At 61.5% G+C, this 27,784-nt stretch overlaps 6 protein-coding genes across 9 annotated transcripts; 4 read left to right on the top strand and 2 right to left on the bottom strand.

Annotated features, from left to right (window-relative positions):
- The first annotated feature begins 140 nt into the window (after positions 1 to 140).
- COPS6 (COP9 signalosome subunit 6) lies at positions 141 to 2,501 on the top strand. The gene is made up of 10 exons (XM_056128410.1): positions 141 to 259; positions 357 to 482; positions 587 to 718; positions 931 to 1,019; positions 1,121 to 1,183; positions 1,373 to 1,420; positions 1,509 to 1,623; positions 1,881 to 1,973; positions 2,051 to 2,151; positions 2,252 to 2,501. The coding sequence occupies exons 1-10, from the start codon at positions 199 to 201 to the stop codon at positions 2,390 to 2,392; spliced, it is 969 nt and encodes a 322-aa protein (XP_055984385.1). The 5' UTR covers positions 141 to 198; the 3' UTR covers positions 2,393 to 2,501.
- A 315-nt stretch (positions 2,502 to 2,816) lies between these two features.
- MCM7 (minichromosome maintenance complex component 7) lies at positions 2,817 to 9,214 on the bottom strand. Of its 3 annotated transcripts, none has more exons than XM_056128261.1 (15): positions 9,034 to 9,214; positions 7,787 to 7,866; positions 7,360 to 7,524; positions 7,114 to 7,238; positions 6,861 to 7,041; positions 6,463 to 6,600; positions 6,069 to 6,218; positions 5,649 to 5,763; positions 5,426 to 5,557; positions 5,203 to 5,286; positions 4,706 to 5,099; positions 4,528 to 4,611; positions 3,947 to 4,115; positions 3,212 to 3,321; positions 2,817 to 3,118 (listed from the first exon to the last, which is right to left on the bottom strand). In XM_056128261.1, exons 1-15 carry the CDS (start codon positions 9,062 to 9,064, stop codon positions 2,917 to 2,919), a joined length of 2,160 nt encoding a protein of 719 aa, XP_055984236.1. In that variant the 5' UTR covers positions 9,065 to 9,214; the 3' UTR covers positions 2,817 to 2,916. The 3 variants fall into 3 exon arrangements, with proteins under 3 accessions (XP_055984236.1, XP_055984237.1, XP_055984238.1); XM_056128262.1 differs by lacking the exon at positions 9,034 to 9,214 and adding an exon at positions 7,998 to 8,164; XM_056128263.1 differs by lacking the exon at positions 9,034 to 9,214 and adding an exon at positions 7,998 to 8,164 and having other exon boundaries at positions 7,787 to 7,861.
- Positions 9,215 to 9,353: 139 nt separating this feature from the next.
- Positions 9,354 to 12,812, top strand: AP4M1 (adaptor related protein complex 4 subunit mu 1). The gene is made up of 15 exons (XM_056128267.1): positions 9,354 to 9,562; positions 9,651 to 9,739; positions 10,184 to 10,290; positions 10,366 to 10,462; positions 10,559 to 10,669; positions 10,761 to 10,841; positions 11,051 to 11,113; positions 11,197 to 11,263; positions 11,341 to 11,394; positions 11,481 to 11,587; positions 11,678 to 11,772; positions 11,939 to 11,983; positions 12,064 to 12,114; positions 12,204 to 12,315; positions 12,407 to 12,812. Exons 1-15 carry the CDS (start codon positions 9,505 to 9,507, stop codon positions 12,629 to 12,631), a joined length of 1,362 nt encoding a protein of 453 aa, XP_055984242.1. The 5' UTR covers positions 9,354 to 9,504; the 3' UTR covers positions 12,632 to 12,812.
- Positions 12,713 to 16,597, bottom strand: TAF6 (TATA-box binding protein associated factor 6). 2 transcript variants are annotated; one of them, XM_056128266.1, is made up of 14 exons: positions 16,386 to 16,596; positions 16,197 to 16,283; positions 15,949 to 16,102; positions 15,771 to 15,827; positions 15,550 to 15,669; positions 15,283 to 15,428; positions 15,131 to 15,208; positions 14,934 to 15,035; positions 14,667 to 14,849; positions 14,504 to 14,578; positions 14,289 to 14,414; positions 13,582 to 13,755; positions 13,300 to 13,497; positions 12,713 to 13,158 (listed from the first exon to the last, which is right to left on the bottom strand). In XM_056128266.1, exons 1-14 carry the CDS (start codon positions 16,539 to 16,541, stop codon positions 12,808 to 12,810), a joined length of 2,007 nt encoding a protein of 668 aa, XP_055984241.1. In that variant the 5' UTR covers positions 16,542 to 16,596; the 3' UTR covers positions 12,713 to 12,807. The 2 variants fall into 2 exon arrangements, with proteins under 2 accessions (XP_055984241.1, XP_055984239.1); XM_056128264.1 differs by having other exon boundaries at positions 12,713 to 13,497; positions 16,386 to 16,597.
- Positions 16,598 to 20,162: 3,565 nt separating this feature from the next.
- Positions 20,163 to 24,773, top strand: CNPY4 (canopy FGF signaling regulator 4). The gene is made up of 6 exons (XM_056128424.1): positions 20,163 to 20,364; positions 22,484 to 22,610; positions 22,697 to 22,793; positions 22,966 to 23,088; positions 23,558 to 23,675; positions 23,957 to 24,773. The coding sequence occupies exons 1-6, from the start codon at positions 20,250 to 20,252 to the stop codon at positions 24,130 to 24,132; spliced, it is 756 nt and encodes a 251-aa protein (XP_055984399.1). The 5' UTR covers positions 20,163 to 20,249; the 3' UTR covers positions 24,133 to 24,773.
- Positions 24,774 to 25,468: 695 nt separating this feature from the next.
- Positions 25,469 to 26,409, top strand: LOC130036593 (metallo-beta-lactamase domain-containing protein 1-like). Its single transcript, XM_056128471.1, has one exon. It carries the CDS (start codon positions 25,469 to 25,471, stop codon positions 26,255 to 26,257), a length of 789 nt encoding a protein of 262 aa, XP_055984446.1. The 3' UTR covers positions 26,258 to 26,409.
- Positions 26,410 to 27,784: the final 1,375 nt, after the last annotated feature.

Raw genomic sequence — 27,784 nt, 5'->3', positions numbered from 1 at the left:
GCCCAGTGGTCGCTCCAGCCCGAGGGCGCCGGCCGTCGGAGTCGCGGGTCCCCGAGCCTGACGGCTGCCAGAGCGGCCGCGACCCGGGCGGAGGCGCCTGCGCAGGCGCGCGGGGGGGGGGGGGGGGGCACGGAGCATGCGCGGCGGCGGCCGGAAGCGCGCGAGGGGGCGGGGCCGAGGCCGGCGGGCGCGGGGAAAATGGCGGCGGCGGCGGCGAACGGGACCGGCGGGAGCAGCGGGATGGAGGTGGATGCGGCAGGTAACGGGCCCCGCGGGGGCGGCGGCCGGGGACGCCGCTCGGGCGCGCCGGTCCCCGCCGCGCGCCGCCTCACCCGCTGCCCGTCGCCTCCCCGCAGTGGTCCCCAGCGTGATGGCCTCCGGGGTGACGGGCAGCGTCTCGGTGGCCCTGCACCCGCTCGTCATCCTCAACATCTCGGACCACTGGATCCGCATGCGCTCGCAGGAGGGCCGGCCCGTGCAGGGTAGGCCACCGCCGGCCCCGCCGACCCCCGCCCGGGGCTGGACGCCCGCCGACCCCCCCGCCCGGGGCGCCCGCGGAGCTCGAGGGTCCCTCTCTCCCCTGCAGTGATCGGGGCGCTGATCGGGAAGCAGGAGGGCCGGAATATCGAGGTGATGAACTCCTTTGAGCTGCTGTCCCACACCGTGGAGGAGAAGATCATCATCGACAAGGAATATTATTACACCAAGGAGGAGCAGTGTGAGAGGCCCATGGGAGCCGGGGAGCGGGGGACTGCAGGGAAAGGGCTCCCGATACAGGAGGGAGGCTAGAAGCTAGAAGGGCTGCGTTCTACTTCGGGGCGGAACCAGAATGGGAGGGGGTGGGAGAAGCCGGTGGGGCAGCCCGGAGTCCCGGAGGAAGGGAAGGCGGTTTAGAGAAATCCTTCGTGCTCTGGCCCCCGTCCTCGGCAGTTAAACAGGTCTTCAAGGAGCTGGAGTTTCTGGGCTGGTATACCACGGGAGGCCCGCCCGACCCCTCCGACATCCACGTCCACAAGCAGGTACATGCTGCCTGCCGAGCGCCCGGGGTGGCAGAGAACAAGGGCCCAGGGAAGGGGCAGGTGAGCACTGATGCTCACGTCCATCGCCCCCGCCTCCCCAGGTGTGTGAGATCATCGAGAGCCCACTGTTCCTCAAGCTGAACCCCATGACCAAGCACACGGATGTGAGTGATGCTGAGCCCGTGCCTCTGTCCTGGCTGGTCTTGAGGCTCTTAGGTTGTCTTTGTGGTGGGGACCGTCCCTTCCCCCTGCTCACTCACTGCTCCGTTTCACTGGGGAGAGGAGAAAGGCTGGGGAAGGCCTGAGCAGGCCGGCAGGTATCCTGAGCCCCGCTGTGCGCCTTCTCCTTCCAGCTGCCCGTGAGTGTGTTCGAGTCGGTCATTGACATCATCAATGGAGAGGTAATGCCTTGCCCTGCAGCGTGCACCCTGCTGGGGTGGGGAAGGGGGGGGGGGGGTCCTGCTTTTCACGCCCCCGTATACCCCTTAGGCCACCATGCTGTTTGCAGAGTTGACCTACACTCTGGCCACCGAGGAGGCGGAGCGTATTGGGGTGGACCATGTGGCACGGATGACAGCCACAGGCAGTGGCGAGAATTCCACGGGTAATGGAGGCCAGAGGGGCTGCCTCGAAAGTTGGGGGGAGGCAGGGAACAATAGTATGGCTGGGAGTTTGCCTTGCACATAGCCAAGCTGGGGTTCGATCCCCGGAATCCCACATGGGCCCCCAAGCACCAACTAGGTAATTCCTAATCTCCGAGCCAGGGGTAACCAAGCATAGCTGGGTGTGGCCCAAACCACTCCCCCTACCCGACAGAAGTTGTGGTGTTGACTGCGTGCCCCTGCCCCCTTGTCCTCCCAGTGGCCGAGCACCTGATTGCACAGCACAGTGCCATTAAGATGCTGCACAGCCGTGTCAAACTAATCCTGGAGTACGTCAAGGCCTCAGAAGCAGGTAGGATACCTGTCCCCATCAGCTCCCTTCCCTCCTGGGGACCAGCAGCCACGTTCACAGCCTTTCTCCAACCCCAGGCGAGGTCCCCTTTAACCATGAGATCCTGCGGGAGGCTTATGCGCTGTGCCACTGCCTCCCGGTACTCAGCACCGACAAGTTCAAGACAGATTTTTATGACGTGAGTAGAAACCCAAGGTGGGGAGGTGGGACTCATCTGTCCCCTGGCTAGGTTGAGGGACGGGGACCTCCTGGGGAACTGCTTTCTGTTCTCCCACTAGCAATGCAACGATGTGGGGCTCATGGCCTACCTTGGCACCATCACCAAAACGTGCAACACCATGAACCAGTTCGTGAACAAGTTCAACGTCCTATACGACCGACAAGGCATTGGCAGACGGATGCGGGGTCTCTTCTTCTGAGGCTACTTGAAGGATGGTGCCTGGGGTGTGGACAGCTGGCCCAGAGGGATAGGGTAACTTCCTCTAGAGAAACCTGTGTATTAATAAAGGGAAACAGCCCCAGCACCCCGTCCAGTGGCTGTGTCCTGTGTAGTCAGAAGCTGGATCTCCAGGAAGCTCCTGTAACCAGAGCCCCTACAGTGAATTCACTGCCTGCTGAAAACTGCATCTGCACAGGGCTGTGTCTCTATTCCCCATTGCTCAGCACATGTAGATTCCAGTGTTGAGGGAGGGAGGGACGGTGCTTGGATGTGCAGTGTGCTTATGACTCCAGATCACACCTGACCTGAAGGTGCTTGGGAGCCTGGGGCTTCCCCAGAGGGAGGCCTAAGTAATGAAGTCCGAGAATGGGGTTGGAGTGAGGCCACATGGTGCAGTTCACACATTTTATTAGCAAAGTATAAGAAGTGCAACTCGTGGGAAAGGAGGTATCCTATCCCCTTCCCCAGTGTCTCCAGCATCTCCATCAGACAAAAGCGATTCGATCAGACAAAAGTGATTCGCGTGCGGGCGTTGTTGACCTGCCAGACATTTAACTCCTCGTACTCATCCAGGGCTGCCTGGAACTGGGCAGGTGTGAAGCCCCGCGAGATGCAGCGCTGCTCTGCCTCCGAGAAGCGGACGCTGGGGCCCTGGGAGACCAGCTCCCGGACAGTGGCGAAGATCACGTCTGCTGGCCTCTGGGTCCTGGAGGGAGAAAGCAAGGGGGGTGGCATCAGGGCATACCACGCCTGGGCAGTGGTGGAATCCCCAGGTCTGGGGACTGCCAGGCCCACTCACCTGGACACCTGGCCCCTGTCGGCCAGCAGTGAGTCCTTGGACATCTCCATGAGCCTGATGGCCTCGTTGACATCTTCTTTCTCCACTGTGTCCACCATCCGCAGCCGTGCCTATGGGGGTGGAGGGTAAGGGGGACAGAGCTGGGGAAGGCAGCCGAGTCAGGGTTATCGTGCTCAGTATTCAGCTTTCTGGTTGGCAGCCTGGGGCCACCTACTCAGGAGGGGAGGCCCCGCCCCCACCCCCCACCATCCGCAGCGTGGGGCCGGCACTGTCAGACCGAGACAAGTGCAATGCCCAGGGCAGCGTCCAGCAATTGCCCAAGTCTCCGCCTCTCAACACTGGCCAGTCCCGGTGTCCAGCTGTCCTGGCGAGACCGGGCTCTTGTCAAGTCCTCTGGGCACCCAGGTGGGCCGCGGTGGTGTCCCCGGGGCTCGGGAAGTGCTAGCTCAGCAGTAGGTCAGGCAATCACACTACCTGCACGAACAGCACTTTGGAGCCCGCGGGACCAAGGGGGATGCTTCTAGCACAGGCCCGGGACATGCGAGCGGCGGGTTGGTGCGGGCGCTGGGCGTGCCCTGCCGGAGCAGCAAGTACCCACAGTGCGGTAGCCCAGACACACTATCTGCACTGTCAGCACTTTAGCACCAGCAGGGCCAGAGGCGGTGGTGGCTGGAGACCGAGGGGGGGACCCATCCCACCAGACTGCCCACCAGCAGCCCCCAGCCTGGCACTCACCAGCGCTGTGGACAGCCGCAGGATGGCCAGCAGCGTCCGAGCAGAGGTGAAGGTGGCGTCCTTGCTGGCCCAGGCCTCGCGCCGCATCTCCACATAGGCAGCCGTGATGTAGTCGGCCAGGGATTCGGGCACTGCGGGCTGCTTCTCCCGGCACATGGCGATGTACCGCCTACAGGGGGGAACAGGCAGCGTGGGCCAGGGAGGGGACACAGCCCAGGAGCAGCCTTCTGGGGCACTGGCCACCCCTTTAGATTTCCCCAAGTGCAAACTACATTTCCCTCTTCTCAGGGAAACGGCTTCATCGCAAATACTACATGGCCTGTCCCGAGCTGGCCTTGCACACAGGCCAAGCCAGACTCAGTCCCCGGCACACCTGCTCCCCCGAGAGTGCTGGCACGACCCCAAACAAGACAGGGTGAGAAGAGAAACTTCATCCTCAAACAGTGCAGTAGGGAGTGGGAGACCCGGTGTCCGGGCCACCTGCCTCCCTCAGGAGACATGTCTGCGAGGGGCACCTAGACTGACCCCACGCGAGGCTGCCGAGAGGGAACCACGAGAGATGGAAGCCCCTCTGGCCTTACCTCATAAGCTTCATGTCCAGGGGTTCAAACTGGGTGGGGGGCTGCCGATTGTGCTGGTGCACGTAGGTGATGTGCTGCGCTAGCCTGCAGGGACAAGCAGAGTCCAGGCAGGCTCAGCAGGGCCTTGACCGCAAGGGCCCCAGCCGCTCTGATCCCGCCACACCCCATGGGCACGGACCGCAAGTCATTGTCTTGGTCCGGCCGGTCCTGGATGAGCCAGAGCAGGTCAAAACGAGACAGCAGGGCAGCGGGGAGCTGGATGTTCTGCTCCAGGCTGCGGCGAGGGTTGTAGCGCCCGTAGGCCGGGTTGGCGGCTGCCAGGATGGAGCAGCGGGCGTTGAGGGTGGTAATAATGCCCGCCTTGGCGATGGAGATGGTCTGCTGCTCCATGACCTCATGGATGGCTGTGCGGTCGGCCTCGGCCATCTTGTCAAACTCGTCAATGCAACACACGCCCTGGTCGGCCAGTACCAGGGCGCCCCCCTCCAGGGTCACCTCTCCGGTCACCGAGTCCCTGAGCACCGCGGCCGTCAGCCCCACGCCCGAGGAGCCCCGTCCCGTTGTGTACTGGCCTGCAGGATGGGACGAGAGAGGAACAGAGGGGAGACCGCTCAAGTTCCACAGTATCCACTCCCAGCACCCAAGAGGCGACCTCTACCTTGCAGAGCCACTCACTGCGTGGGGCCAGGCGATCGATGTAGGACAGGAGCTGGGACTTGGCCACCCCGGGGTCCCCCATTAGGCAGATATTGATGTTGCCTGGCGGATGGAGAGCAGAATCCTGAGAAGCTGTGTCCCGCAGCCAGGTACGCGACCGACCAAGTCCTGACCCCTTCCCGGTGCCCACTGAGCCCCAATGCCAATTGTTTTTCTGGGCAGCCAAGGCTGCCACACTCACCCCTGATCTTCATGCCGCGGGGGGACTGGTCCACACCCCCCACTAACAGGAGCAACAGAGCCTTCTTCACATCCTCGTGCCCGTAGATCTCCGGGGCGATGGACGCTGCCAGCTTCTCATAAAAGTCTTCCTCTGTGGGACAGCAGAGTCGGGAGTATTTCCTGGGGGGGGGGGGAGGGGAGGGGAGGCAGTGCACCCCTACTTCCCTGCCTGGGTCCCTCACCTGCGATCTGCCTCAACTCTTCTCTGCTCAGCTCCGTGACCGCCGCCTCGTCATCATCACTCTTGCTCATCTTCACCACGCGATGGGCTTCCAGGTAGGTTTCCGAGAGCAGCCCCTGGAGTGCATGGGCAGATGGTAGGACATGGACGAAGCTGCCCATCCACAGCTCCTCAGGAATTCCCCACAGACACCCCTGCAGTTCTGATGGTTTTTGAGTTTGTGACTACCTGTTTCCTTGGGGTCATTTCTCTCCTCCCACCCCCCTTTTTAGGTTTCTGAGCGATACTCAGCAGTGCTCAGGCCTTACTCCTGGCTCTGCATTTAGTGACCTCTTGGTGAGGCTCAGCATCAGGTTGGCTTCCTAGGAGGTAAGCACCTCAGTCCTAGCACTATCCCTCTGGTCCCCAAGCCCCGTCTTACCTGAACTACCTGGTGGAACCCAGTGCGCAGGATGGGCAAGAAGATGCCAGTGACGCTGACATGGTCCCCTGGGTGGGCGATCCTGGTGTTCTCGCCCTCGGCCAGCACAGTGATGCTGCGCGGGATGTTTCCCACAGGCACCTGATCACTCTGTGGGCAAGTCGTTCGGCATATGAGAACTGGGCTGACTTCCCCGGGCACCCCTCTACTCCTCAGTCCCCTCCGCCCCCCCCACCTGGAAGAATAGGGAAGCCGAGTCCTCCTCTTCCTCTTCTCTACCTAGACAGGGAAGTCTAGTCAAATCTCCTTTCTCCAACCCTGCCTGTTTTTTCTACTCCTGTGGATTCCCCACGGCTGCCACCTTGAGCTCAAGGGTACGTGCATACACACTCACATGTTCTTGCATCTTTATCTCCTGGAACTTGATGAATTTAGAGCCACGTGTCTGCAGATACAGTCGCCCCCCTGAGCGGTTGGTCTGGCACTCCTGGCTTGGGCACATGATCAGGGGCATGAAAGTGGGAGACTGGATCTAGGGTGCGAGAAAAAAAAAAAGGCAACCAAGGAAAATGAGCCCCAAGAGCCAGTGGTGCAAAGCATGCCAATCTGTCCAATCCTTCCTAGCAGATCCTAAGAGCTATCTGCCATGCTGGCTCTGTGACAGGGGCCCAAGGAAAGCAAGAAGGGAGCAGGCACTCCATGCCACAAAAGGAGAGAAGGCGGAGGCACACTTCCCCTGGAGCAGCAGACAGCTCTCCGCTGACCAGTCCTTGCTCCCTGTGGCCTACGTACTGGCTGGTAGGTTTCTGCTCCACACTGGTCGCAAGTATACGTGGCCACCACCATTCTGGGTTTGACTTCAGAGACGCGTGTGACGATCCCACGAACAGTCACCAATTTCCCCACAGAGTCAGCCCGTACGTCCCGGATCACGCGAGGCTTGCTACTGCTTGGGCCTTGGAAGTACAGCTCGCTGAAGGGAGAGGAGGCGTTAGCAAGTACCACAGAACACACCCGCAATCCAGCCCCCACCCAGAGCACTCACAATCTGCGCATGAGCTCAGGAGGGTACTGGTTCTGCGGGCTTCGGGTTGCCCCAGGGTCCCGGGTCCTCTGCTCCATCATCAGCCGGTGCTCGATGTAAACGTCCAGGACATCTTTGTTCACCACCTCCAGAGAGAAGGCAACACGAACGATGAAGAACAGGGAAGGAAGGGTACAGAAGGTACCGGGCAGAAGTTCTGACCCCACCTGAACACCACAGGATTAGGCCTGGCTGGAGACCACTCACCTCCCTCTCCTTGTACTGAGGCAGCAGCTCCTGCACGACATCAGCAAAGAGCCGAGAGTAGCGCTTGGTGTTCTCACAAATAGAGTCCACCAGCTCGGGGTCCTCCTCAGCTATGTCATCCAGGTCGATGTACATCGCCACTTGCTCCCGATGAGCCAGCTGAACCTGCAGTGGCGAAGGGAACAGTAACAGCGTGGTTAGCCAGGCACATAAGGGGAATCATGCCAGCAAGCCCAGTCCTGGAGAGAAAGCAGCACAAAATCACAACACCCAAGGCCCCAGCCCCCCAACCCCAAACCGCACTCCAATTATGATGAGTGGGGAAGCACACCCAACTTCACCAGGTGCTAGGGTGAAGAGGCCAGTTCATTAAAGCCAACCAAATCACCTCAAAGGGTTCTTTTTCCCAACCGCTCCACTCACTCACCAATTGGTCCCCATACTTAAACTGCTTTCTGCCAAATTCGTCATCCTTGTAATACTCTTGCAGGAACTTCTTCACCTTTTCTATGAGAGAAATGCAAAATCTTGAGGTTCAGCTATCCCCTGGGACGGCAGACCCTTCTGATGGAGACCTCCAAAGTCCACTTTCCACGTAAAATACAAGACTCTAATCTGACCCAACTGCACGTGCTCACCTTACCTCTCCCCAAACGGGGCCGAACTCCCTCTCCAAGTCAGTTCCGACCTCGGGAAGCCTGGTAGCTGGGAGCCTTGCCCAACGCTCTGTCCTCCCCGGGGAAAATCCCGGTCTCTGCCTTAATTAAACCCCCCAGTCTCCCTTCTCGATTGCCTTCCCGACCAGACAACACACTCAGAATTCAAAGGCCCCCAATTTTCTTCCAAGCGTGGGATGCACCCTTTCCTCCGGTTCCCTAAACCCCTGCCTTCGCGGCGGTCCCCGCCACCTGGCCGGTCCATCACCCCACCCCCTCTCCCGCCACTGCTTCCGCTCTTAGTAAACAAAGAAGCACATGGGCCCAGACACTGCCGCCTCACTGTCCGGGATTCCTCCGCCCAAGGCGGGAGCCCGCCCGGCGATTGGCCAGCGCGTCCAGGGCCACCCCATCCCTCCCGGTCCCCTCCTCTCGCAGGCTCCCGCGAAACCCCCAAATTCCAGGCACGCCCCCAACCTCGGCAGCACTCTGAGGTCCCCGCGCGGAAGGACACTGTTTACACACGACACTCCCTCCCGCGGCGTCGCGCAACTTCCGCCGCCTCCATTTCCGCTCGGAGGTTGGCCGAGAACACCCAATCGCGGCGCGCAGCGGCTCGAGACGGCCCGCCCCCGTGGCCGCGGCGCGTCTCCGGGGAAGCTGGCGCTCGGCGGCTCCGGGACCGCCGAGCGGGGCGGACTGCGGGCCAAACCGAGGCGGGGAAGTCCTTAGCGTTCTCCGGGGCTCCGGCGTCTCCAAGGCGCGCCCCCGCCCGTCGGGAGCAACAGCCGGATTGGTCGGCCCACCTACCTCCCTCCTGTCCCGTACACGACCAAGGTCTTCTCCGGTGTCGGCCCCCCCCCATCCCGGGTGCACCGTTTATCTAGGTCTCGTCGGCCTCCGCCCGGCTCGGGTCCCGCGCTCCCCGAGCCCGCAGGTCCGTCCACGGACCCTCCAATAGGTGGTAGCTAGCATCTCTCCCGCGCAAGCGGCGCCTCGCGGGCACGCAAAGCCGCACCTTTCTCGAGCGCGTAGTCCTTCAGTGCCATGGGTGCCGGAGACCGGGCGGCAGCAGCTGGTGGACTGAGAACTCACGCTCCTGGGACACCGCAGCAGCTCCGCGCGGCGGACTGCGGGCGCCCAACCGAAATTGGCGCGAATCGTCGCCTTCACGTGACCGGGACCGCGGCGTGTGGACCAATCGGAGCCGCTGTCGCTGATGGGCCAATCACACCCGCTCGCCCGCCCACGGGCCGCTCGGCTCATCCTGGACCAATCACCGGGCGAGTCAGGGCTGAGTGACAGGCCGGTGGCGCGGGTGTCGGGAGGGAAAGGCGGGGCGGGCGCCGGGTTTCCCGCGGTCTGAGCTGGCGCGGGCGGAGGTGAGTCGCTCTTAAAGGGCCAGCCCCCGCGCGTCCTTTTGTTCCGGGGCCGCAGGGCGGGGCAGGTCCTACTTTCTCGGTTTCAGCGTCTCGGCTCCGGATCGACCATGATTTCCCAATTCTTCATTCTGTCCTCCAAGGGGGACCCGCTCATCTACAAGGACTGTATCCTTGACCCGCGGGCCGGGGTGGGAGCCTTGTCCCAGGGCCAGCCTGTGTCCACAGCTCCTTAGCTGTCCTTCCTCCTGGTCAGTCCGCGGGGACAGTGGCGGTCGGGATGTGGCCGAGCTCTTCTACCGGAAGCTGATGGGTCTGCCCGGAGACGAGTCTCCGGTTGTCATGGTAACCGCTGTGGGTAGGGGTGGCGCCTTCCCCCCGCCCCCCCGCCCCCCGGGGCCTTTTTGCGGAAAGCGTCCCTCTCTGTTGGGTTCTTTCCTCCGAATTCTCTGTTTATTGGAGTTTTCTTTCGTGGGCCACACCCGCAGGAAACTGCAGGGCCGGGGATGGAGCCGGGGCTCCCGCGTGCATGCGACGCACCTTGTTCAAGGAGCGTGCATTGCTTGAGCGCCAGCTGTATACCCACCCAGCCCCTTCTGCGTGCGGTTCTCAACCCATCTGCCAGGTGCCCCTGCCCACTCCCCCCTCCCCACCAGCACGCCGGGGAAGCTTGCACTGAACGGCTTTCCTAACTAGTTCAGGCATGCCCCCAGGAAATGGCTTAGAAGCCAAAGTGTCTTGGGCCCCTGATCACTCCAGCTCATACTAACGCTTTCCGTCTCTGCCCAGCACCACGATGACAGACACTTTATTCACATCCGACACAGCGGCCTCTATTTGGTGGCCACAACCTCAGAAAACGTCTCTCCCTTCAGCCTCCTGGAGCTGCTCTCCCGGTGAGGAGGGGGGCAGGGCGCCTGCGTGCAGGGGTCCCAGGGGCACAAGAGGCATGTTCCGTCCTATTCGCTCAGGTTGGCCACGCTGCTGGGCGACTACTGTGGCTCCCTGGGCGAGGCGACCATCTCCCGCAATGTGGCTCTCGTGTATGAGCTCCTGGACGAGGTGCTGGTAAGTCCCCCGCTGACACAGGCTCCGCACCCCACCGGCCTCCCTTGTCGGGGAGAGGGGCTGAGAACCCTCATCCTCGCTTCCCTTCACCTGCAGGACTATGGCTACGTGCAGACCACATCCACGGAGATGCTGAGAAACTTCATCCAGGCGGAGGCCGTGGTCAGCAAGCCCTTCAGCCTATTCGACCTCAGCAGCGTGGGCCTGGTCAGCACAGAGCGGGGCTCGGCTGGGAGGCTCGGGGCTGGGCCAGGCTGAACAGGGCAGCACTGAGCCTGGAATCTCACTGCTCTTCCAGTTCGGGGCTGAGACACAGCAGAGCAAAGTGGCCCCCAGCAGCGCTGCAGGCCGCCCTGTCCTGTCTGGGCGCACTGACCAGGTGAGGGAGGACAGTGATGTTGGACATGCTCTGAGTTTTTCTTTTTGTTTCCTGCGGTGTCTTTCCACCTCCTCTCCATCTGGGCCTCCCTTCCCTTCCCCGGAGTTCCCACCCCAGGGCCCTCGTGCCTCAGCTGTGCTGCCCTTTTTGGGCCCGTCCACTTCCAAAGAAGCCAGTTAGTGCCTCCCACTCTCCCCTCTTTTCTTCAGAGCCAAAAGAATGAGGTGTTCTTGGATGTGGTGGAGCGGCTGTCTGTCCTGATAGCGTCTAATGTGAGTGGGGGCGCTGGGAAGCGTTGGGAGTATCTTGGGAGTTTCATGGTGGGCCTGACTTCCCCCCTCCCCATCTCTCTCAGGGGTCACTTCTGAAGGTGGATGTGCAGGGGGAGATCCGACTCAAGAGCTTCCTTCCTGGTGGCTCTGGTGAGCAGCTGCAGGGGACAGGGCTGGCAGGGTGCGATGTGGCACAGGCCTGTCCCTCAACTCCTCTCCTCCCACAGAGATGCGCATCGGCTTGACAGAAGAATTCTGCGTGGGAAAGTCAGAGCTGAGAGGTGAGCGGAAGTGGGGGTGTCCTCCCCAGGGCCAGCCCCCTGTCAGCCCACACCCCAGGGACCCAGCTCTCCCTTCTGGTCCCTAGGCTACGGCCCAGGGATCCGAGTGGATGAGGTGTCATTCCATAGTTCCGTGCACCTCGAGGAGTTTGAGTCTCATCGGATTCTCCGCCTGCAGCCCCCACAGGGCGAGGTCAGGAGCGCGCCAGAGGGTCCTGTTCGTTGTGGGAAGGGGGCTGTGGGGTGGGAAGCCACAGCGTCCCCCATTGCCTTTTGGTCGCAGCTGACAGTGATGCGGTACCAGCTCTCAGATGACCTCCCGTCCCCACTCCCCTTCCGTCTTTTCCCGTCCGTGCAATGGGACCGAGGCTCGGGCAGGTGAGCCCCGGCCAGACCCACACGCTCCCCTGGCTCAGGGTGGTGGGCAGAGGGAAGAGCATCCAGATGAGAATCCCTGCTCCCCACACGCTGGGCTGGGCTAATGGCATTGGCCGTCCCCAACTGGGGAGGCTGAGGCTGAGTGCGCGTTATCCGCTACTCCCAGGCTCCAGGTGTATCTGAAGTTACGCTGCGACCTGCCTGCCAAGAGGTAAGAGGGAGGATCGCGGGAGCTTAACCAGGCCAGGCACAGGGCTTTGGGGAGGACTGACTCCCTTCCTTCCTCTGCAGCCAGGCTCTCAACGTCAGGCTGCACCTTCCTGTGCCGCGTGGGGTTGTCAGGTCAGTGCGGGTGAGCCCAGCTGACCCTGGGAGGGCAGTGGGGCTGGGGTGGCCTGAACTCAGCATCCCCCCCACCCCCCAACCCCCAGCCTGTCCCAGGAGCTGAGCAGCCCGGAGCAGAGAGCGGAGCTGGGGGAGGGCGCACTGCACTGGGACCTGCCTCGTGTGCAAGGAGGCTCTCAGCTCTCCGGCCTTTTCCAGGTAAGGGACTGTCACGCGTCGCCCAGCCCCTGCCCCACCTTCCTCTTGCCACCGCTGCCACAGCAGTTCTCCCTGTCCATTTGCTCCTCAGATGGATGTGCCGGCTCTGCCCGGGCCTCCAGGCGCTGGCACCTCCACCTCGGCGCCCCCTCTGGGGCTGGGCCCGGCCAGCCTGTCCTTTGAGCTCCCGAGACACACGTGCTCCGGCCTGCAGGTGCGCTTCCTCAGGCTGGCCTCGCGCCCATGTGGCCAGGCCGGCCCACACAAGTGGGTGCGGCACCTGAGCCACAGCGACGCCTATGTTATCCGCATCTGACGACGGCACCTGGTCTGGCTGGAAGGAGCCGGGCTCCCCCGCTCCCGTGGCATCGGAGGAAAGATGGGGTGACCCACGACATACAAATGGAACTTTTATTCCGCGGAATTGGCTGTACAGTGTCTAAAAAGTAACGCAGGGAAGCAGCGGCGCCTTCGCTCCCACGGGGCGCGGGGTCAAGGTGCGGGTGGGGGTGAGCCGTTGGCCTTTGGAGTCCCAGGCGCTGGCGGGGGGCTCTCCCCCGCCTCCTGCTTCCCCCCGCAGAGGGCGCTGCCCCCCAGCGGGGACAGGGCTGAGGCAGGGGCGGGAGACGGGTGCGAGGTGGGCCCTTTGCCCTCGCCAGTTGTGGGGAGCGAGACCACGATGTACTTCTGGACGTTGCCGGGCCCAGAGGGGGCGGTGCTGGGGGGCGCCGAGGTGGCGGTGGAGACCAGTTTCACGATGGGCTGCACACTGGGGACTGTGGTGGTGACGGGGGATGTGGTGGTGGAGCCAGAGCCGGGGGCCGAGGTGCTGAGGGACAGGACCTGGGGGCAGGCCAGGCTGAGCCGACTGCATGGCCCTCCTGCACCCATCCGTGAGGAACGTGGGGGGCTGCCTGCCCACTGCCCCCCTGCCCCGCTCTGAGCTAATGGGGCCCCCCGGCTTCGAGCCGGGGCCTCACAGACCTGCTGGGTGGACGAGGCACTGGAGGACGAGGACATGACGATGAACTTGGTGGGAGGCGGGGATGGCTGCGGCGGGGCGGCAGCTCGGGCCGACACCAGCGTCTGCATGGGCAGCGCGATGGAGCCGGGGACCTTGAGCAAACCGGGGGTGCGAGGGCCAGTCTGGGGGGCCTGAGAGAGGGTGAGCGTGGGCCGTGGCTGCAGGCAGGAGAGCAGAGGTCAGCATCTTGGGGACAGTCAGTGCCCTGTGACCCTCGCCGGCTGCCTGGCCCCGCCGCTGACCTGTGTGATGGTCAGTGTGGTCCTGTTGACCTGCTGTGCCTGCAGCGCCGCCTGGGCCCGGGCCTTGACCACGTGCGAGCAGAGGAGGGGCCCGAGGGACCCAAATTCGGCGCGGTAGGTGTCCTGATTGTCAGGCGGCGGCCGCAGTTTTGCCAACACCGGGGCACAGTGTTTCTGTGGAGAAGCGGGTGAAGGAGAGCAGCAGCTCAGAAGCGCGACAGGGAAGAAGAGGCGACAAGGGTGAAACCCCTGCTGGGGTGCCTGCGGAGGGCGGCTCCTCCTGCCGGGTGAACCCCTGCCCCTGTGTGAGGAATGCCAGGGCCGGAGCCACAGCAGTAGGGAAGGCGCTGGCCTGCACTGGTTTCCAGCCCTGATACCACAGGTCGTCCCCTGGGGGGACCCGAGTACCACCGGGTGTGACCCCAAAAGCAGCCAAACAAATGGAAATGCTGCAGGATGGGGACGTGCTGGAAGGCTGCAGCATCTAAGGCCACTGGCCCAGCTTGGGGTGTCCCAGAGCGAGGGGCAGGGGACAGTGGCCTCCAAAGCCATGGGCTAGGGGACACCTTACATCTTAGTCACCCCTCTGGGCCTCAGTTCTCCGTGTGAGCGCAGGAGGCAGGGATGGAATAAACATGCCCCATGCTCATTCTGCTGTGTGAGTGTGTGTTTGGGGGTGCGTGGGGGGGGTGCGGGGCTCCGGTCACCAGGAGGAGGCTCTGCACGTGGTCGGCGCCGATGCGGTCGATGTTGCTGAGCACCGGGCCGTCGAGCACCGCACGGATCCGCTCCCCCTCCTGCTGCAGCCGCGGCAGGATGAGGGTCTTGATTACCTGCGGGAGGAAGGAGAAGCCGGGCCCCGGGTCACTACGGGCTCTGCCGCCCGGGGGGCTGCCCTCCCCCTGCTGGCTGGGGGTCTAACGTCATGTCCCAGCTCGGCCAGGCCTGCGATGGAGCCGTAACGCGTGGTCCACGGGGTCTTCTCGTCTACCCAGCTCTGCGAGGGTAAGAAAGGAAAGGCCGGTGAGGGGAGCCGCGGGCGAAGGGCCGGGTCACCCTCCATGCCGAGCCCCCGTCCCGGCCACCTTGGTGAAGGTCTTGGTGATGCGCGACTGGATGTTGTTGGTGGTGGTGCTGAAGTGCTTGCAGATCTGGGCCACGAGGCGGGCGGCAAAGTCACGCAGCGCCCAGTGGTTGTCCACGTCGGGCCGCAGGCACAGCTGTCTACTCACGATGCATGTCATCACAGCCGGGATGAGCTCGTGCACCTGTGGGAGACAAGAGCTGGTGGGCTCGCCAGTGCCCTGAGGCCGGGCCGGGTGGCAGGGCAGGATGACGGGCAGAGCACGCACGTATTTTTCCAGATACAGCGTGGGGTTGTCCATCAGCGCCTTGACCATGCGCATCAAGTAGATGAGCAACGCCAGGTTGTTCTGCACCACGTTTACGCGGACCTGCGGGGCCAAGGCGCAGAGCCGTGAGACGCCCCCCTCCAGTGGGGAGGGGCTTCCCTGACCCCCTCCACAGCCCCCTGAGCCGCCTGTCTCACCCCCTCGGAGATAAAGGTGCTGAATCGTGGGAGCATCTGGTAGAGCCCGGGGTCGGTGGCGATGCTCTGCAGAGCTTCCTGTGGGAGGGGCAGCGGGTGAGGTGGGCAGGTGCCCTGGGAGGGACGCGGGGGAACTCGAGAACGGGCCTCACCGCTCGCTTGGCCTCACATGACCCCACACAGGCCTCAGTGATCTCCTTGTAGTACAGCTGCTGCTCCACGGACAACTCGTGGATGCTGCGGGGCTTGAGGCGCAGAGGGGCGCCCTCCAACAGGGGCGGCGCCTTCTTCTCCTTCCCTGTGGGAGGAAGACAGCTCCAGAAGAGGCCTGACACCACTCACTGTCCTCACCCGGGAGATGCGCTTCCTGGAGTTCCACTTCTCAAATGAGCGCCGGGCGTGAGCGTGGCCAGACTGACCTTTGCTGTCGGCTGGGGCGGCCCCCTGGCCTTTGCCTTTCAGGGTCCCGTCTTCCTCCTGGCCCGGCTTGGCCGACTTGAGGGGTTCTGTGGCCTCAGCCTTTTGCTGCTCCTTGGGAGCTGGCAGTAGGAGAGAAGAAAAAGGGTGAGGGGTGCAGCTGGCCCCAGCAAGGCCGGCTGAGGGGGAGCCAGTGGGTGGGGTGGGCTGGGGCACAGCCTACCTGGAGGTGGGTTCTCGGGGATGGCAGGTTGGCAGCCTTCGATGCTCAGCCAGTGAGCTGCAGGAGGAGCAGTGTGAGACTGAGGCCTGGCCCCAATTGGTTCCAGTCCCTGGCACCCACCAGGGGGCAGACAGTGGGGGTCCTCCCCAGCAACGTGCCTCCCCTGTGTCCTCCACACCTTTGAGACAGACGTCCAGGGGCACCCGGGGTAGAGGCGTGTTGATGATGTCACTCAGATCCACTTCTTTCTCCTCGTAGAAGTAGAGTTCCCGGCCCCCACCGGAGGCAAAGCGGAAGGGAATGAACTCCTGGGCATGGAAGCCATACAGCGGCTGCGGGGCGAGGGGGTGGGGGGAAGACAGCTCAACTTAAAGGGTCCCCTGGAAGGGGCCCCTCCAGCAGCTTGGCACCCCACATCCCCCACACCTCGACATTCTTCAGCTTTAAGGCGTAGTCGATGTCGCTGGTGCTCAACTTCTGCCGCTTCCCCATGTGCATGAACTTCAAGGCGTCCTGGGAGCGGGGGTGGTTGGGAGGGCAGCGTTACCCGCACCTGGAGGCACCCCAGTAGTAATGCCACTGGCCGCCCCGGGGCTAGGCTGTGGGGCAGCTCACCTGGGCAATCTCCTTGATGCGGTAGCTGACCTCGTCCGTCAGCAGCTGGCACGTGTCCTCCTGGATCTGGGCAATGCCCATGGACTCAGCCACCACCTTCATCGACTCGGACGGCAGCACCGTGTTGCTGAGTTTCAGCTTCTTCTCCTCGGCCATCCTGCAGCTGCTCCTGCCCTCCCTGCAGGGTGCTGTGGGGGGGGGGGGTGAGGAGATGGGCGAGCCTGCAGGGTGGGGGATGGGGGGTGGGTTGGAAGAGAACAGACAGGAACGTGAGCTGGGAAAATGGGGGGCCCAAACAGATGCTGTCACTTATCCCTGGGGCCAGATGGTCACTGTCCACTGCAGGGAGCCTGGATTGTCCTGTGGGGTGAGGTGGACCAGGGCCAGTGGTCGTAGCCTGTCACTTGAGTGAAATCCTGCCCTTGGGGTTCTTTGTAAACATTTAAAAGGCCCTTCTTTTTTTGGCTGTTTTTTGTCTTTTGCTTTTTGGGTCACACCTGGCGATGCTCAGGGGTTATTCCTGGCTCTGCACTCAGGAATTACTCCTGGCGGTGATCTGGGGACCATATGGGATGCTGGGAATCAAACCCAGGTTGGCCGCATGCAAGGTAAACGCCCTACCCACTGTGCTATCCTTCCAGCCCCATGGAAAAGGCCCTTCTAGGTCGTGTGTACACACCTTTGTCTCTCTTGCCCCTTCTTGACAAAATGAGAAAGCTAAACACTCCCACCCAGGGTCGGAGCCACAGTACAGCAGGTAGTTTGCCTGGGAAACAGTCAACCTAGGCTCAATCCCCAGCACCCAATGTGGGTCCCTGAGCCCACCAGGAGTGATCCCTGAGCTCAGAATTAGGAATTAAACCCTGAGCACTGCCAGGTGCTAATAACCAACCAACCAACCAACCGAAAAAATACTCCTACTCTGAACTTACGCTCCCCAGTCCAACTGAGCTCAGGGAACAGAAACAAAACTCCCAGCCTGCCCAATTCTCATTATTTAAAAAGAGGTTTGTGAGCAACACTAACAGTGCTCAGGGGCTACACTTAGCTCAGCACGTGGGCAATGCCCATCTGTCCTTCCTTCCTCTGGGCCCTCAGGAGAGTGCTGTCCCAACACCCAACAGCAGCTGCCACGTCCCCCAGTCCCATGTTTCGATTTCCGGTCACTGCCTTCAGCAACTCCAGCTTCTCCCATCTCCCAACCTCCATCAACCAATCGCCCCAGTCAGTGCACAAAAGGCAACTGTTTCTCCAGTCCTGAAATACTGAGGGTGCAGACATACAAGTGTTCAGCTTGGGGGAGGAACTGAGAGGGTCAACGTGTAGGACTTTGACACCACTGGGCCATAGGAAGTATGCTTGTCACAAGAGGACGCGGAATGATTCTGTCACTTGGACCCATAGTCAGGGAGTCCATTGGTGGCTGCAGGGGTTGGGACGAGTCACAGCGTAAAGGCAGGAATTTCAGCCCTGTGATACATGTTCTGGAGACGGAGGGTGCTGATGATTGCCCCTAAGTGAAGGAACTTACTCCGAAACCACTGAGGATGGTTTGATGTCACATCTATGTCACCACAATTAAAAAAGTGTGTGTGTATATATAAAGTTTTTCTCATTCCACTTGCTTTACAAGCTATCTGCCTCTTTGCGTTAAGAATCCAAGTTGTCTGAACACTTGGCATTCTCTTCCGAGCTGACTCCACTCAGGGCCTGCAGCCACTGGCTGGTGAAGGGCTCTCCACGTTGCTGAATCCGAGGTCCATTCTCTGCTCTCAACTTACTTGATGTTTTAGCGAGATACAGGACAGCTAACCATGCACTTGCTCCTGGGTTCTCTTCATTCCACTGCCCGCCCTTCCCTCTTGGGTTTCCTCTTCTTTGGCCACGGTCTCTCCAGTCCTGGCTCATCTTGCACCCTAATGCGTGCTGGCTGTTAGCGGCCATCTATACTTCTTCTCTTGGCGACCTTAGCCACCCACAACTTTCCATCTCTGCTAAGGCCGAAGGAGGGCCAAATTCAGCTCTGTAACTCCTTGGATGCAAAGTTGTCAACTCCATATCTCCACAAACATCCGACTTCAGGCTTCCCCAGCTCCTTGCTCCGGCCTTGGCTCTGCTCCTCTTCCCAGCACCGACGACACCTGCCAGGTATCCTGCACCCATGCTGCGTAGAAGCAGGTAGCTTATCCAAGTCCCCTGGTCCCTGCCTGGCTGCCCTGGCTCCTGGCCCCTGGCCACAACATAGCACCTTGTGTGAATGATTCTCAAAGCAGAATTAGGCTGAGCCTGTGTCTCTGCTCAGCTCAGCACCCTGCCTTGGCCCAGGGGAAAACCAAGTTTCTCCACAGACCAATTCATCGTTCACCCCTTTCCTTCCTTCTTCGCTGCCTTCTCCTCCCTGCTGTTCGCACCTGCCGCACTCTTGCTTTTATGGTTTCTATGGTCCCCTGTGCCTGAACCGTCGTTCCCAGATGCCCACTTGGCCTCTATTACCCGACGCCAACCCCCTGCTCTCTCTCGACACTGCACCCCTCCCTGCGTCTGCGTCCCCCACCCATAGTACCTAATAACGAATCGATTGGTTATCTCCTGCAATCAGATCTGTTCACCCCGTGCTTTCCAGGACCCAGACGGGGCGGATCCCGTGGGGACAAACGTGTGTGTGGGAATAAACGGGCGCGTTAACAGGGCTTGGCGGCGAGGGGCCTGACAAGTCGCCGCCGCCGTCTCTCTGTCCACGGGGATTCCACACGGCGCCCCCAACTTGGGAATGGCCAGAAGCGGTGGTGTCCTCGCTGGATGCTCGTCCGGGAAGCTGAATGTTCCGTGTGTCCGAGTGACGGCGGGACCCACGGATCGGGCGGCGGCGGGCGGCCCCTCGGACAACGTGGTTCTTCTCAGACCATCGCAGGGGTCCGTCCACCCCCGCGCTGGGACGCCTTATCTGAGGGGGGGACACGTTGACTCCACGGGGACTCGGTGCCGGGCGCCGGGTGCGACGCGCAGAGGTGGCGTTCCAGTCCCTGAAGAACTCCTACCGACCCTTCAAAACCCTCCGCGGTCAAGGCTCCGGACACACGCCGCGGCCCCCGGACGCCCCTCAGGCCAGCGGCGTCGGCAGCAAGTCTTCCCCGCGCAGAGGGGGGACAGGCGCTAGATCCGGGGCTGCCCGAGCCGGGGAGAGGGCCGGGGGTCGCCCGGCCGGAGGGGCGGCGGGAAAGAAGGCGCCAGAGAGCCCCGCGCCCCTGCGAACATCCCTCCGGAGCGAGCACGCGCACCCCGGGGCCCCCCACGCGCGCGGACACACCACCGACCGTCCTCTGCCCGGTTCCCACACGGGCCCTTCCGGGCCTCTTGTCCCGGGCACCCCTCAGACCCGCCCCAGCAGCCGGGTGCCCCGAGCAGAAAAAGTCTCACCGCCGCCAAAGCGCCGCTCAGCCGGCGCTCGGCGCCATGTTGGCCCCGCCCCCTCCGCACAGGTCCTGGCAGGGACCGCGGGCCGCTCGCCGCCTCACCCCGAGCGGGAACCAGGCCCCCCCACCCGGGCCCGACGCCTGCACTGACACAAAAAGAGGCGTTTTGGTGTCTACGTATGAGGAGCACGCGCTCTTGTTCGAATCGCTTCCATTTATGCCTTCTCTATTCAGCGGCCAGGACCTGCCGAAGGCGCCACAAAATCCAGGCGGGGAGGCGAGCAGGCCCCGCCCTCCGGGCGGGGGGGGGTGGGGGAGGGCCGGCGCTGCGCGTGCGCCTTCGGGGCCGGGCGGGAGGGGAAACTGGCCGTCGCCGCCTCGGCATTTAAAGGGCCCGCCGTCTTCCCGAAGTTGGAAGCTCGGGCTGGAAGTCGGCGGACGGCCGTTTGCCATGGGTCCTGTGCGGCTGGGGAGGTTGCTTTTCATTTTAGGTGTCTGTGGTGCTTGGGCTGGGGCGCCGAAGGAGGAGGACGAGGACACGGAACGCTTGCCCAGCAAGTGCGAAGGTATCTAAGAAGCTGCTCCGCGCTCGCATCCCGCTCGCATCCCCCACCGCCCACTTCTGGGCTGGAACCAGTGGGAAGTGAACGTGGAACTCTTTAAACACCCGAGGGAGGTTCTGGCGGCGCTTGGCAGGATTCGACAGCTCGAACGGGGTGAAAGGAGGGCAAGCACGACGCGACGCCCCGACCCCGCACCCCCAGCGGGGCGTTCCAATTCCCAGGAGATAATCCCAGGAGAGCGCGCCCGCTTCTCCTCGCTGGTTTGCGCCCCCGGTGCTTGGTGGCAATTGTAGTTTCGAGACTCGCTGCTCCCGGGACGGCCCGCATCTCCGGTGCCTGTTGCCCCCAAGTCTCCAGACTCCAGGAGTCTGCAGGAGCGGGGGTGTGACACCCGGCCCTTGTGGATGTCCTCAGCCCCACCCAAGCAGAGACGCTCCCAAATGACAGGTCCCACGTTCTCCCAAAGGGCTTTGGGGGTGAGTCAGGCAGCCCTGGAAGCTCGTAAAGGGAAGGAGCCAGGGGAGCGGGTCCCCCATCCTTAGGTGGGTTTGCAGAGGGTGTGTCCAATGTGGATTTTTGCAATGAGAAGCATCTTTGCTGCTTGGGGGCCCAGCTGGCAGGGGGCATCCCATGCTGAGCCAGCTTGTTCCAGGGCCCCTGGTTGGTTCGTTGGCTTCCTTAGTTTCTGTCCTGAAAACTCCAGGTTTTGGTTGTCATTGGCGCTCAGGACCTGCCTCTGATGGTGTGGCTCCTTCCCTGCAGTCTGTCGCTTTTTCTAAATCCTAAATGAGACCTGTCTTTGCTCCAGGCTCTCCCGCTGTGATCCAAAGACAGCCTATATTTGGGGCCCTATCCTCCCGTCCAGTCTCCCCCCCTCCCCCCACTACACTGGATTCTCCTCTCGCTTCTATTTTCCACTTTTGCCCCAAGTGACTGTCTCCCTTTTGTATTTGCTTCTTCCAGACCCTGTTGGGATGTCACCTCCCTTGGCTGCCCCCTTTTCTGTCCCCACTCTCTATCCCGTTCTGCCCTCCGCGGGAAGGAGCACACCTGCGTCTCCTGAGTTCTCTGGGGTATGGCCTGGCACATTTCAAACAAGTGTGTTCCTTGTCCCCGTGCTTTGTGTATTCGCTGCTTCTACCTTGGGACCCACCATGGGAAGAAGCCATGGTGGGACCAGGCACCTGCCTTACTTGCTGCTTGGCAGGAAGTCAGTGACCCCTGAGTGGGGGCGGGGGGATGTGGCCCAGTGGTTGAGCACCTGCCTTGCCTGTGTAAGGCCCTGGGTTTGGTCCCCAGCACTGCAAATGAACCTCTAAAGAACGTGGAGTGAATATGGAGTTCCTAACGGTATCGTCTCAGCCTTAACCCTTCAGTGGGAACGCATCAAACCAGATTGTCACGGGTAGTTGTCATATGGATAAAGAATCAATTCTTTTTTATTTGTTTGGGCCACACCCTGAAATGCTCAGGGGTTACTCCAAGCCCTGCACTCAGGAATGACACCTGGCAGTGCTCGGGGGACTGTATCGGATACCAGGGGATCAAACCTGGGTTGGCGGCACGCAGAGCAAATGCCCTACCTGCTATACTCTGTCTCCCACCCCTAAAGAGTCACATCTTACTGCTCTGTATCATGGTGCATACAGAAGGGGCCCAATAAATAACTGGAACAGCAGTAAATGCTTTTTCAGTGTTCACTCTGTGCCTGACATATCCAACGGGTTTAGGGTTCTTTATTTTTAGGGGGGTTGGGCTACACCCAACTGTGCTCAGGGCTTTACTCCTGGCTCTGTGCTCAGGGATCACTCTCTGGTGGTACTCAGAGAAGCACATGGAGCACCTGGGGATTGAACCTGGGTCAGCCGAATGTCAGGCGAACGAGCGCCTTACCCACTGTGCCATCTCTTTGGCCCCTCCACGGGCTGCCTGATCCTCACTGCACTACTAGGGGACTGGCACATCCTCTCAAGGAGAGATGCACTGGGCAGGGACGGCTCTGACACGGCTGAGTCCGGACTCCAGACCCGTCAGTCTGGCTCCGCAGACGCCCTGGTCGGCATGAGGCTCATTCACAGAATGACCAGTGGTGCGTGTGTGTCTCTCGTCCCACCGACTCTAGTGTGTAAGCTGCTGAGCCTGGAGCTGCAGGAAGAGCTGAGTCGTACCGGCCGATCCCGAGAGGTGCTGGAGCTGGGCCAGGTCCTAGACACAGGCAAGAGGAAGAGACACATCCCATACAGTGTTTCGTGAGTCGTTGTGCTCCTCCACCGCCCCCGACAGCGCCCTGGCTGCTCCAGCAGCATCTCCGGAGCCTGTTTCCTTCTTCCCACAGCGAGACAAGGCTGGAGGAGGCCCTGGAGAATCTGTGCGAGAAGATCCTGGATTACAGTGTCCACGCCGAGCGCAAGGGCTCACTCAGATATGCCAAGGTCAGAGTCTTCCCAGCCGTGACCAGCTGTAACCCGGCATGGCCCTCCCAATCCCCATCCCTCCCCCCCCCCCCCCCCCCATGGATGTTGCCAGTGTACCAGGCTGTCATGTTGTGAGGGGGAAGGAAGAGGCAGCGGGGCTGGCGTGAGCGGTTCCTAAATTCATCCCCAGGGACAGAGCCAGACCATGACCACACTGAAGGGCCTGGTGCAGAAAGGGGTGAAGGTGGATCTGGGGATCCCTCTGGAGCTGTGGGACGAGCCCAGCGTGGAGGTCACCTTTCTCAAGAAGCAGGTAGGCCACTGCATTGGCCAGGGAGGTGGGAAGGGACTCTCGGGGAAACGAGAGCCTCTGGGGGGAGTTCAGCTCCCAGCAGGGAGAGGAGGATGGAGAACTCGGCGGTGGACAGGGAGCACAGCGAGGATGCCCACAGGGAGGTAGGCTGCCCAGAGCCGCCACCTGAGCGCAGCTCTATACCAGGTTGGGGGCCACGTGCTGCTTCCCGTTTTCTAACCAGGTTCTTGAGACTCCACATTGAATCACCTTCTTGACAGAGTAGATAGTTCATGCCCTGCCCAAGCAGACGCATCTCCAGCCTGTTAACTCACCCCTTAATTGTCCAGTGAACAAGGATCACCCGTCTCTATCACTCTAACCTCCTGGTTTACTTGCCCTTCTGGGCCAGTCAGGTGGGGTAGGGGAGGCAGGGAGGATGGCCAGAGCTCGGCAGGGCGGAGGCCCACCTGCCCTTGTCTCTCACCAGTGTGAGACCATGCTGGAGGAATATGAGGACGTCGTGGGAGACTGGTACTTCCACCATCAGGAACAGCCCCTGCAGCAGTTTCTCTGTGAGCGCCACGTGCTCCCAGCAGCTGACACCGGTAAGTACGTGTGTTGGTCCCTTCCCTGCCAACCTATAAGTTCCCTGTCCCTGGTGAATAATCAGCTGGGTTTTGTGTGTATGTGTGTGTGTGTTTATTTGAGGGCCACACCCGGCAATACTCAGGGCTTACTCAGGCTCTGTACTCAGGAAGCACTCCTGCCAGGGCTCAGGGGAACCATATGTGGGGCATTGAATCTGGGTTGGCCACGTGCAAGACAAGAGCCCTATCCGCTGTACTGTGACTCTGGCCCCTCATCAGTTTTCCGTCACCCAACCTAGGGTGTCTGCAAGAAAGCTGGACGGGGAAGGAGAAGATTTCAGATGAGCAAGTGCAGACAGAAGAGGAGGAGCAAGATGATGATGATGATGATGATGATGATAAGAAGGACAAGGAGGGAGAGGACAAGATGACCAACAAGCCAGGCCACTCCAAGCATGACCCAGAAGACCTCTGATCCTTGCTTTTGAGCCACCAGAAGAGGCAAAGGTTATGGAGAAGAAGCCTCTGAAGTCTCAGCTCTCCTTCTGCCACGGCCTCTGCAGTGTACAGGGGCTTGTGTGAGTGACCCTGGCCCAGTGCTCATAGCTCTTCTCCCTCATGTAGTCTGGGCTGGGTCCTGGTGGTGCAGGGTGGCAGGCCTCGGGGAGAGAGGCTGGAGCAGCAGATGCGCCTCCAGCCTGTTAGCTCATTCCTTAATTATCAGGTGTGCATGGTAATAGCTTTGCCTGTCCATCTCCTTCCTGCCACCCCACCCAGAGGTGCATGATGGCATGGGCACTGGTGTCTTGGGACAGTCACTCCGCCCACTTGCGGGTCTGTTTATAGACCCTGAAACAAAGAAGCCAGATGAAACAGTGTCAAGAGCAACACACCCACCGGGAGCTGCAGTGCCAGCAAAATGTGGGGCAGGATGGGTGGGCACAGGGTCACGTTGGAAATTGAGGTGGGGGAGATACTTGAGCTACTTTATATCTGTTTCACTGAAGGGGCCATCATGTACTTTGACAGATGCCAAATTTTCTATGTCCCTAGTAAACTTTTGCAAATATCAGCTGGGCCCAGAGTTCCAAACTGCCGCACTCACAGAGGTGACCGTTGGAAAATGGAAAAGAACAGGCCGTGGTTCTGTTAGAAGCGAAAGGAACTCAGGCTGATCGGGCGCTTGCTAGCCTTACACACAGCCTACCCAGGTTCGATCCCCAGCAACCAATATGGTCCCCTGAGCCACCCAGGAGTGATTTCCTAGCGCAGAACCAGGAGTCAGACCTGAGCACCGCAGGGTGTTACGCAAAAACAAAACAAAAAAAAAAACTGGAAGCAAACCTGCAGCCTAAGGAGGCAGCCAGTGTTCTCAAGCTGAGACAATCATTAAAGGTTAGGCCAGGGGAGGGCAGCCTTTCTTCTGCACACGCCCAAAGTGTGGCGGAAGTGAAATTTCAAGTGAGAGGCTTGCTTAGGCCACCAACCGCCGCCTACGGGACCTCGGCGAGGACAAAATTCCTCGCACTTTTTCCGTCCTCCAGAGCGGGGATCAGATCTGTGAGAAGTGATCTAACAAGTCGTAGGCAGAGTGAGGAAAAGAACAAGGTCCCCTTTTGGAGGCTGAGGTGAGGGCTTAGCACGCGACCCGAGCGAGGCGGAGGAACGGGCGGATCACGTGCACGGGAAAGAGGGCGCCGACATCTTGGGAAGGGCGGGCGATACCATTCTGAGTGCACGGGAGAGGGCGGCGGACAGTGTGGGGCGGGGCTGCAACCCGTGTTCTTTCCGCAGCGCAGCCTTCCCCAGCCATGGGCAGTCCGATGCGGACCGAGCCGCTACCCGGGGAGACCCCGCTGCGGGTGCCAGGCGGCCCCTACTCAGTGGTGGTTCTGCTGCGGGGCTACGCGGAGCCCGAGGGGGCAGGCGGGGCGGTGCGGGCGGACGGCTCGGTGACCCTCGTCCTGCCCCGAGCCTGGGCCCCGGCCGCCCGCCCGCGATCTGCCCGGCCCGAGAGCGTGGAGACCGAGGCAGCGCTGCGGGAGGCGGCCAGCGGCCCCATCCTCGTGGACACGGGGGGCCCGTGGGCTGGCGAGGCGCTGCTGGCGGCCCTGGCGGGGCAGGGCGTGGGCCCGGGCGACGTGGGGCTGGTGGTGGGCACGCACGGGCACTCGGACCACGTCGGGAACCTGGGGCTGTTCCCCGGCGCGCTGCTGCTGGTGTCGCACGACTTGTGCCTCCCCGGGGGCCTCTACCTCCCGCACGCGCTGAGCGAGGAGCGGCCCCTGCGGCTCGGGCCCGGGCTCGAGGTGTGGGCCACGCCGGGCCACGGCGGCCAGCGGGACGTGAGCGTGGTGGTGGAGGGCACGGCCCTGGGCACCGTGGTGGTGGCCGGCGACGTGTTCGAGCGCCACGGGGACGAGGAGTCGTGGCAGGCGCTGAGCGAAGACCCGGTGGCGCAGGAGCGGAGCCGCAGGAGGGTCCTGGCCGCCGCCGACTTGGTGGTTCCCGGCCACGGGGCGCCTTTCAGGGTGATCAGGGGAGGCCCGCGGCCCTGCGGCCCGGAGACCCGAGACATGGACGCCGCCGCTGGGCACTGAGGAAGCCGGGGACCCTGCTTCTGCTTCAGGAATTAAGGACCCGGAGGTGCAGAGGCTGAGCAGCCAGTGGGAGTCGGCTGCGGGCTTCAATGTCTCCTTCGAGGACCGACCCCCTTTTCCGCTGTCGTCACCAAGCTGAGACCAAGGACTGACTGGACCGTGTACCTTCCACTGGGACCTCATTAGTAAAATGGGGGTGTGGTCTAAAATAAAAACTGGAAACCATCAACAGTCACCTCCAGCCTACGGCTGGGCATGAACGGGCAAATCTTGCAAAAGTGGTGCGCAAGAACGGCCCCTTGATACTTTGGCCAGCTGGTTCTCTTAGGGTGCAGGCTGCAGAATGAAGGTGCCCGCTGTAGGACACCCAACCTCAAGCCATGGTACAGCTGAGAGGGCATTTGCCTTGCATGCAGACGGCCAGGTGCAATCCCTGGCATTCGATATGGTCCCCTGAGGTTGGCCAGGCGTGATCCGTGAGCCATGCCAGGTGTACCCCCTACACACACACACACATACACGACACCATCATCAGCCTTCTTCCTCCATTCCTTCATCATTCTCTCGATCCTGAAGAGCCTTTCACACCTGAAACGTTCCAGCCACTGCTGGCTCAGGAGGGTAAGGACAGTGAGCGACAGACAAACGGCCATCTCTCCTTGAGGTGACTACCGAGTGATCAGAGAGGAAGTACCTGTGCTGACTGAGGAGAGAGAATGATCCAGCGGGAAGGGGACAGAAGGGGGCCGTGGGGGGGGGGGGGGGAGGTATCTTCCTTTAGAGCGCTCTGGGAGAACATCCCAGGAGCGGAAGCTTGATGAGAACTGAGTGGAAGGAGACCTACACAACTGGGGAGAGGTGATTCCAGCCCCAGGAGCAGCTGCTATGGAGCCCGAGACAGGCGGACTTGACCTGCCAGGAGAGCCGGAAGGCCCTGCCGCTACGCCAGGCCCCAGAAGGGCACAGGAAGGTTCTGGGTTATTTCTGAGACATAAGCCTTTGGCCTGTGAATAGGCTGATGACACAAAGTCACAGAACCCACGTTTGGGTACCTGCCACTCAGGCCAGTTACTCAGGGCTGAGGTGAAAGAGGTTTCTTCAGGACGAGCCAACTAAGAAAATGTGGTCTCCTATAACAACACCCCCCCCCCCCCCCCCATATTAACCATAGGTTGGGGCTGGGGCTTATATCTGCTGGCTGAGAAAGTAAGTTAGAAGTTTAAGGTTGTGAGCAGAGCAGAGGGTCTGACTTGAGGTTGTCTGCACTGGACTCTGTGATAGTTCTCTTCTGGAGACCTGGTCAGTGAGCTCCTCCTGTTGCTCCTCTTCCTCCTCCTCCTCCAGGGGCTCTGAGACCTTGAAGTGGCGTTCCAGGGCCTGGCTTGACTCTCCTCCAAGGGAGAGAGGAATCCTCCGGCGGATAAACCCCAGAGGCATTATCAGGCAGTCCTTGGTTCCCCCCCCCCCCCCCCAGCCCTCCCAAATGACCTAGTTCAGCATCCCAGACAGAGTGTGAGAACATTTCTT

Source organism: Sorex fumeus, unplaced genomic scaffold, assembly GCF_029834395.1.
Source record: "Sorex fumeus unplaced genomic scaffold, SorFum_2.1 ptg000064l, whole genome shotgun sequence".
Lineage (NCBI taxonomy): Eukaryota > Metazoa > Chordata > Mammalia > Eulipotyphla > Soricidae > Sorex > Sorex fumeus.
Note: the sequence above shows the minus strand (reverse complement) of the source record. Positions and strands in the feature narration are given on the sequence as shown.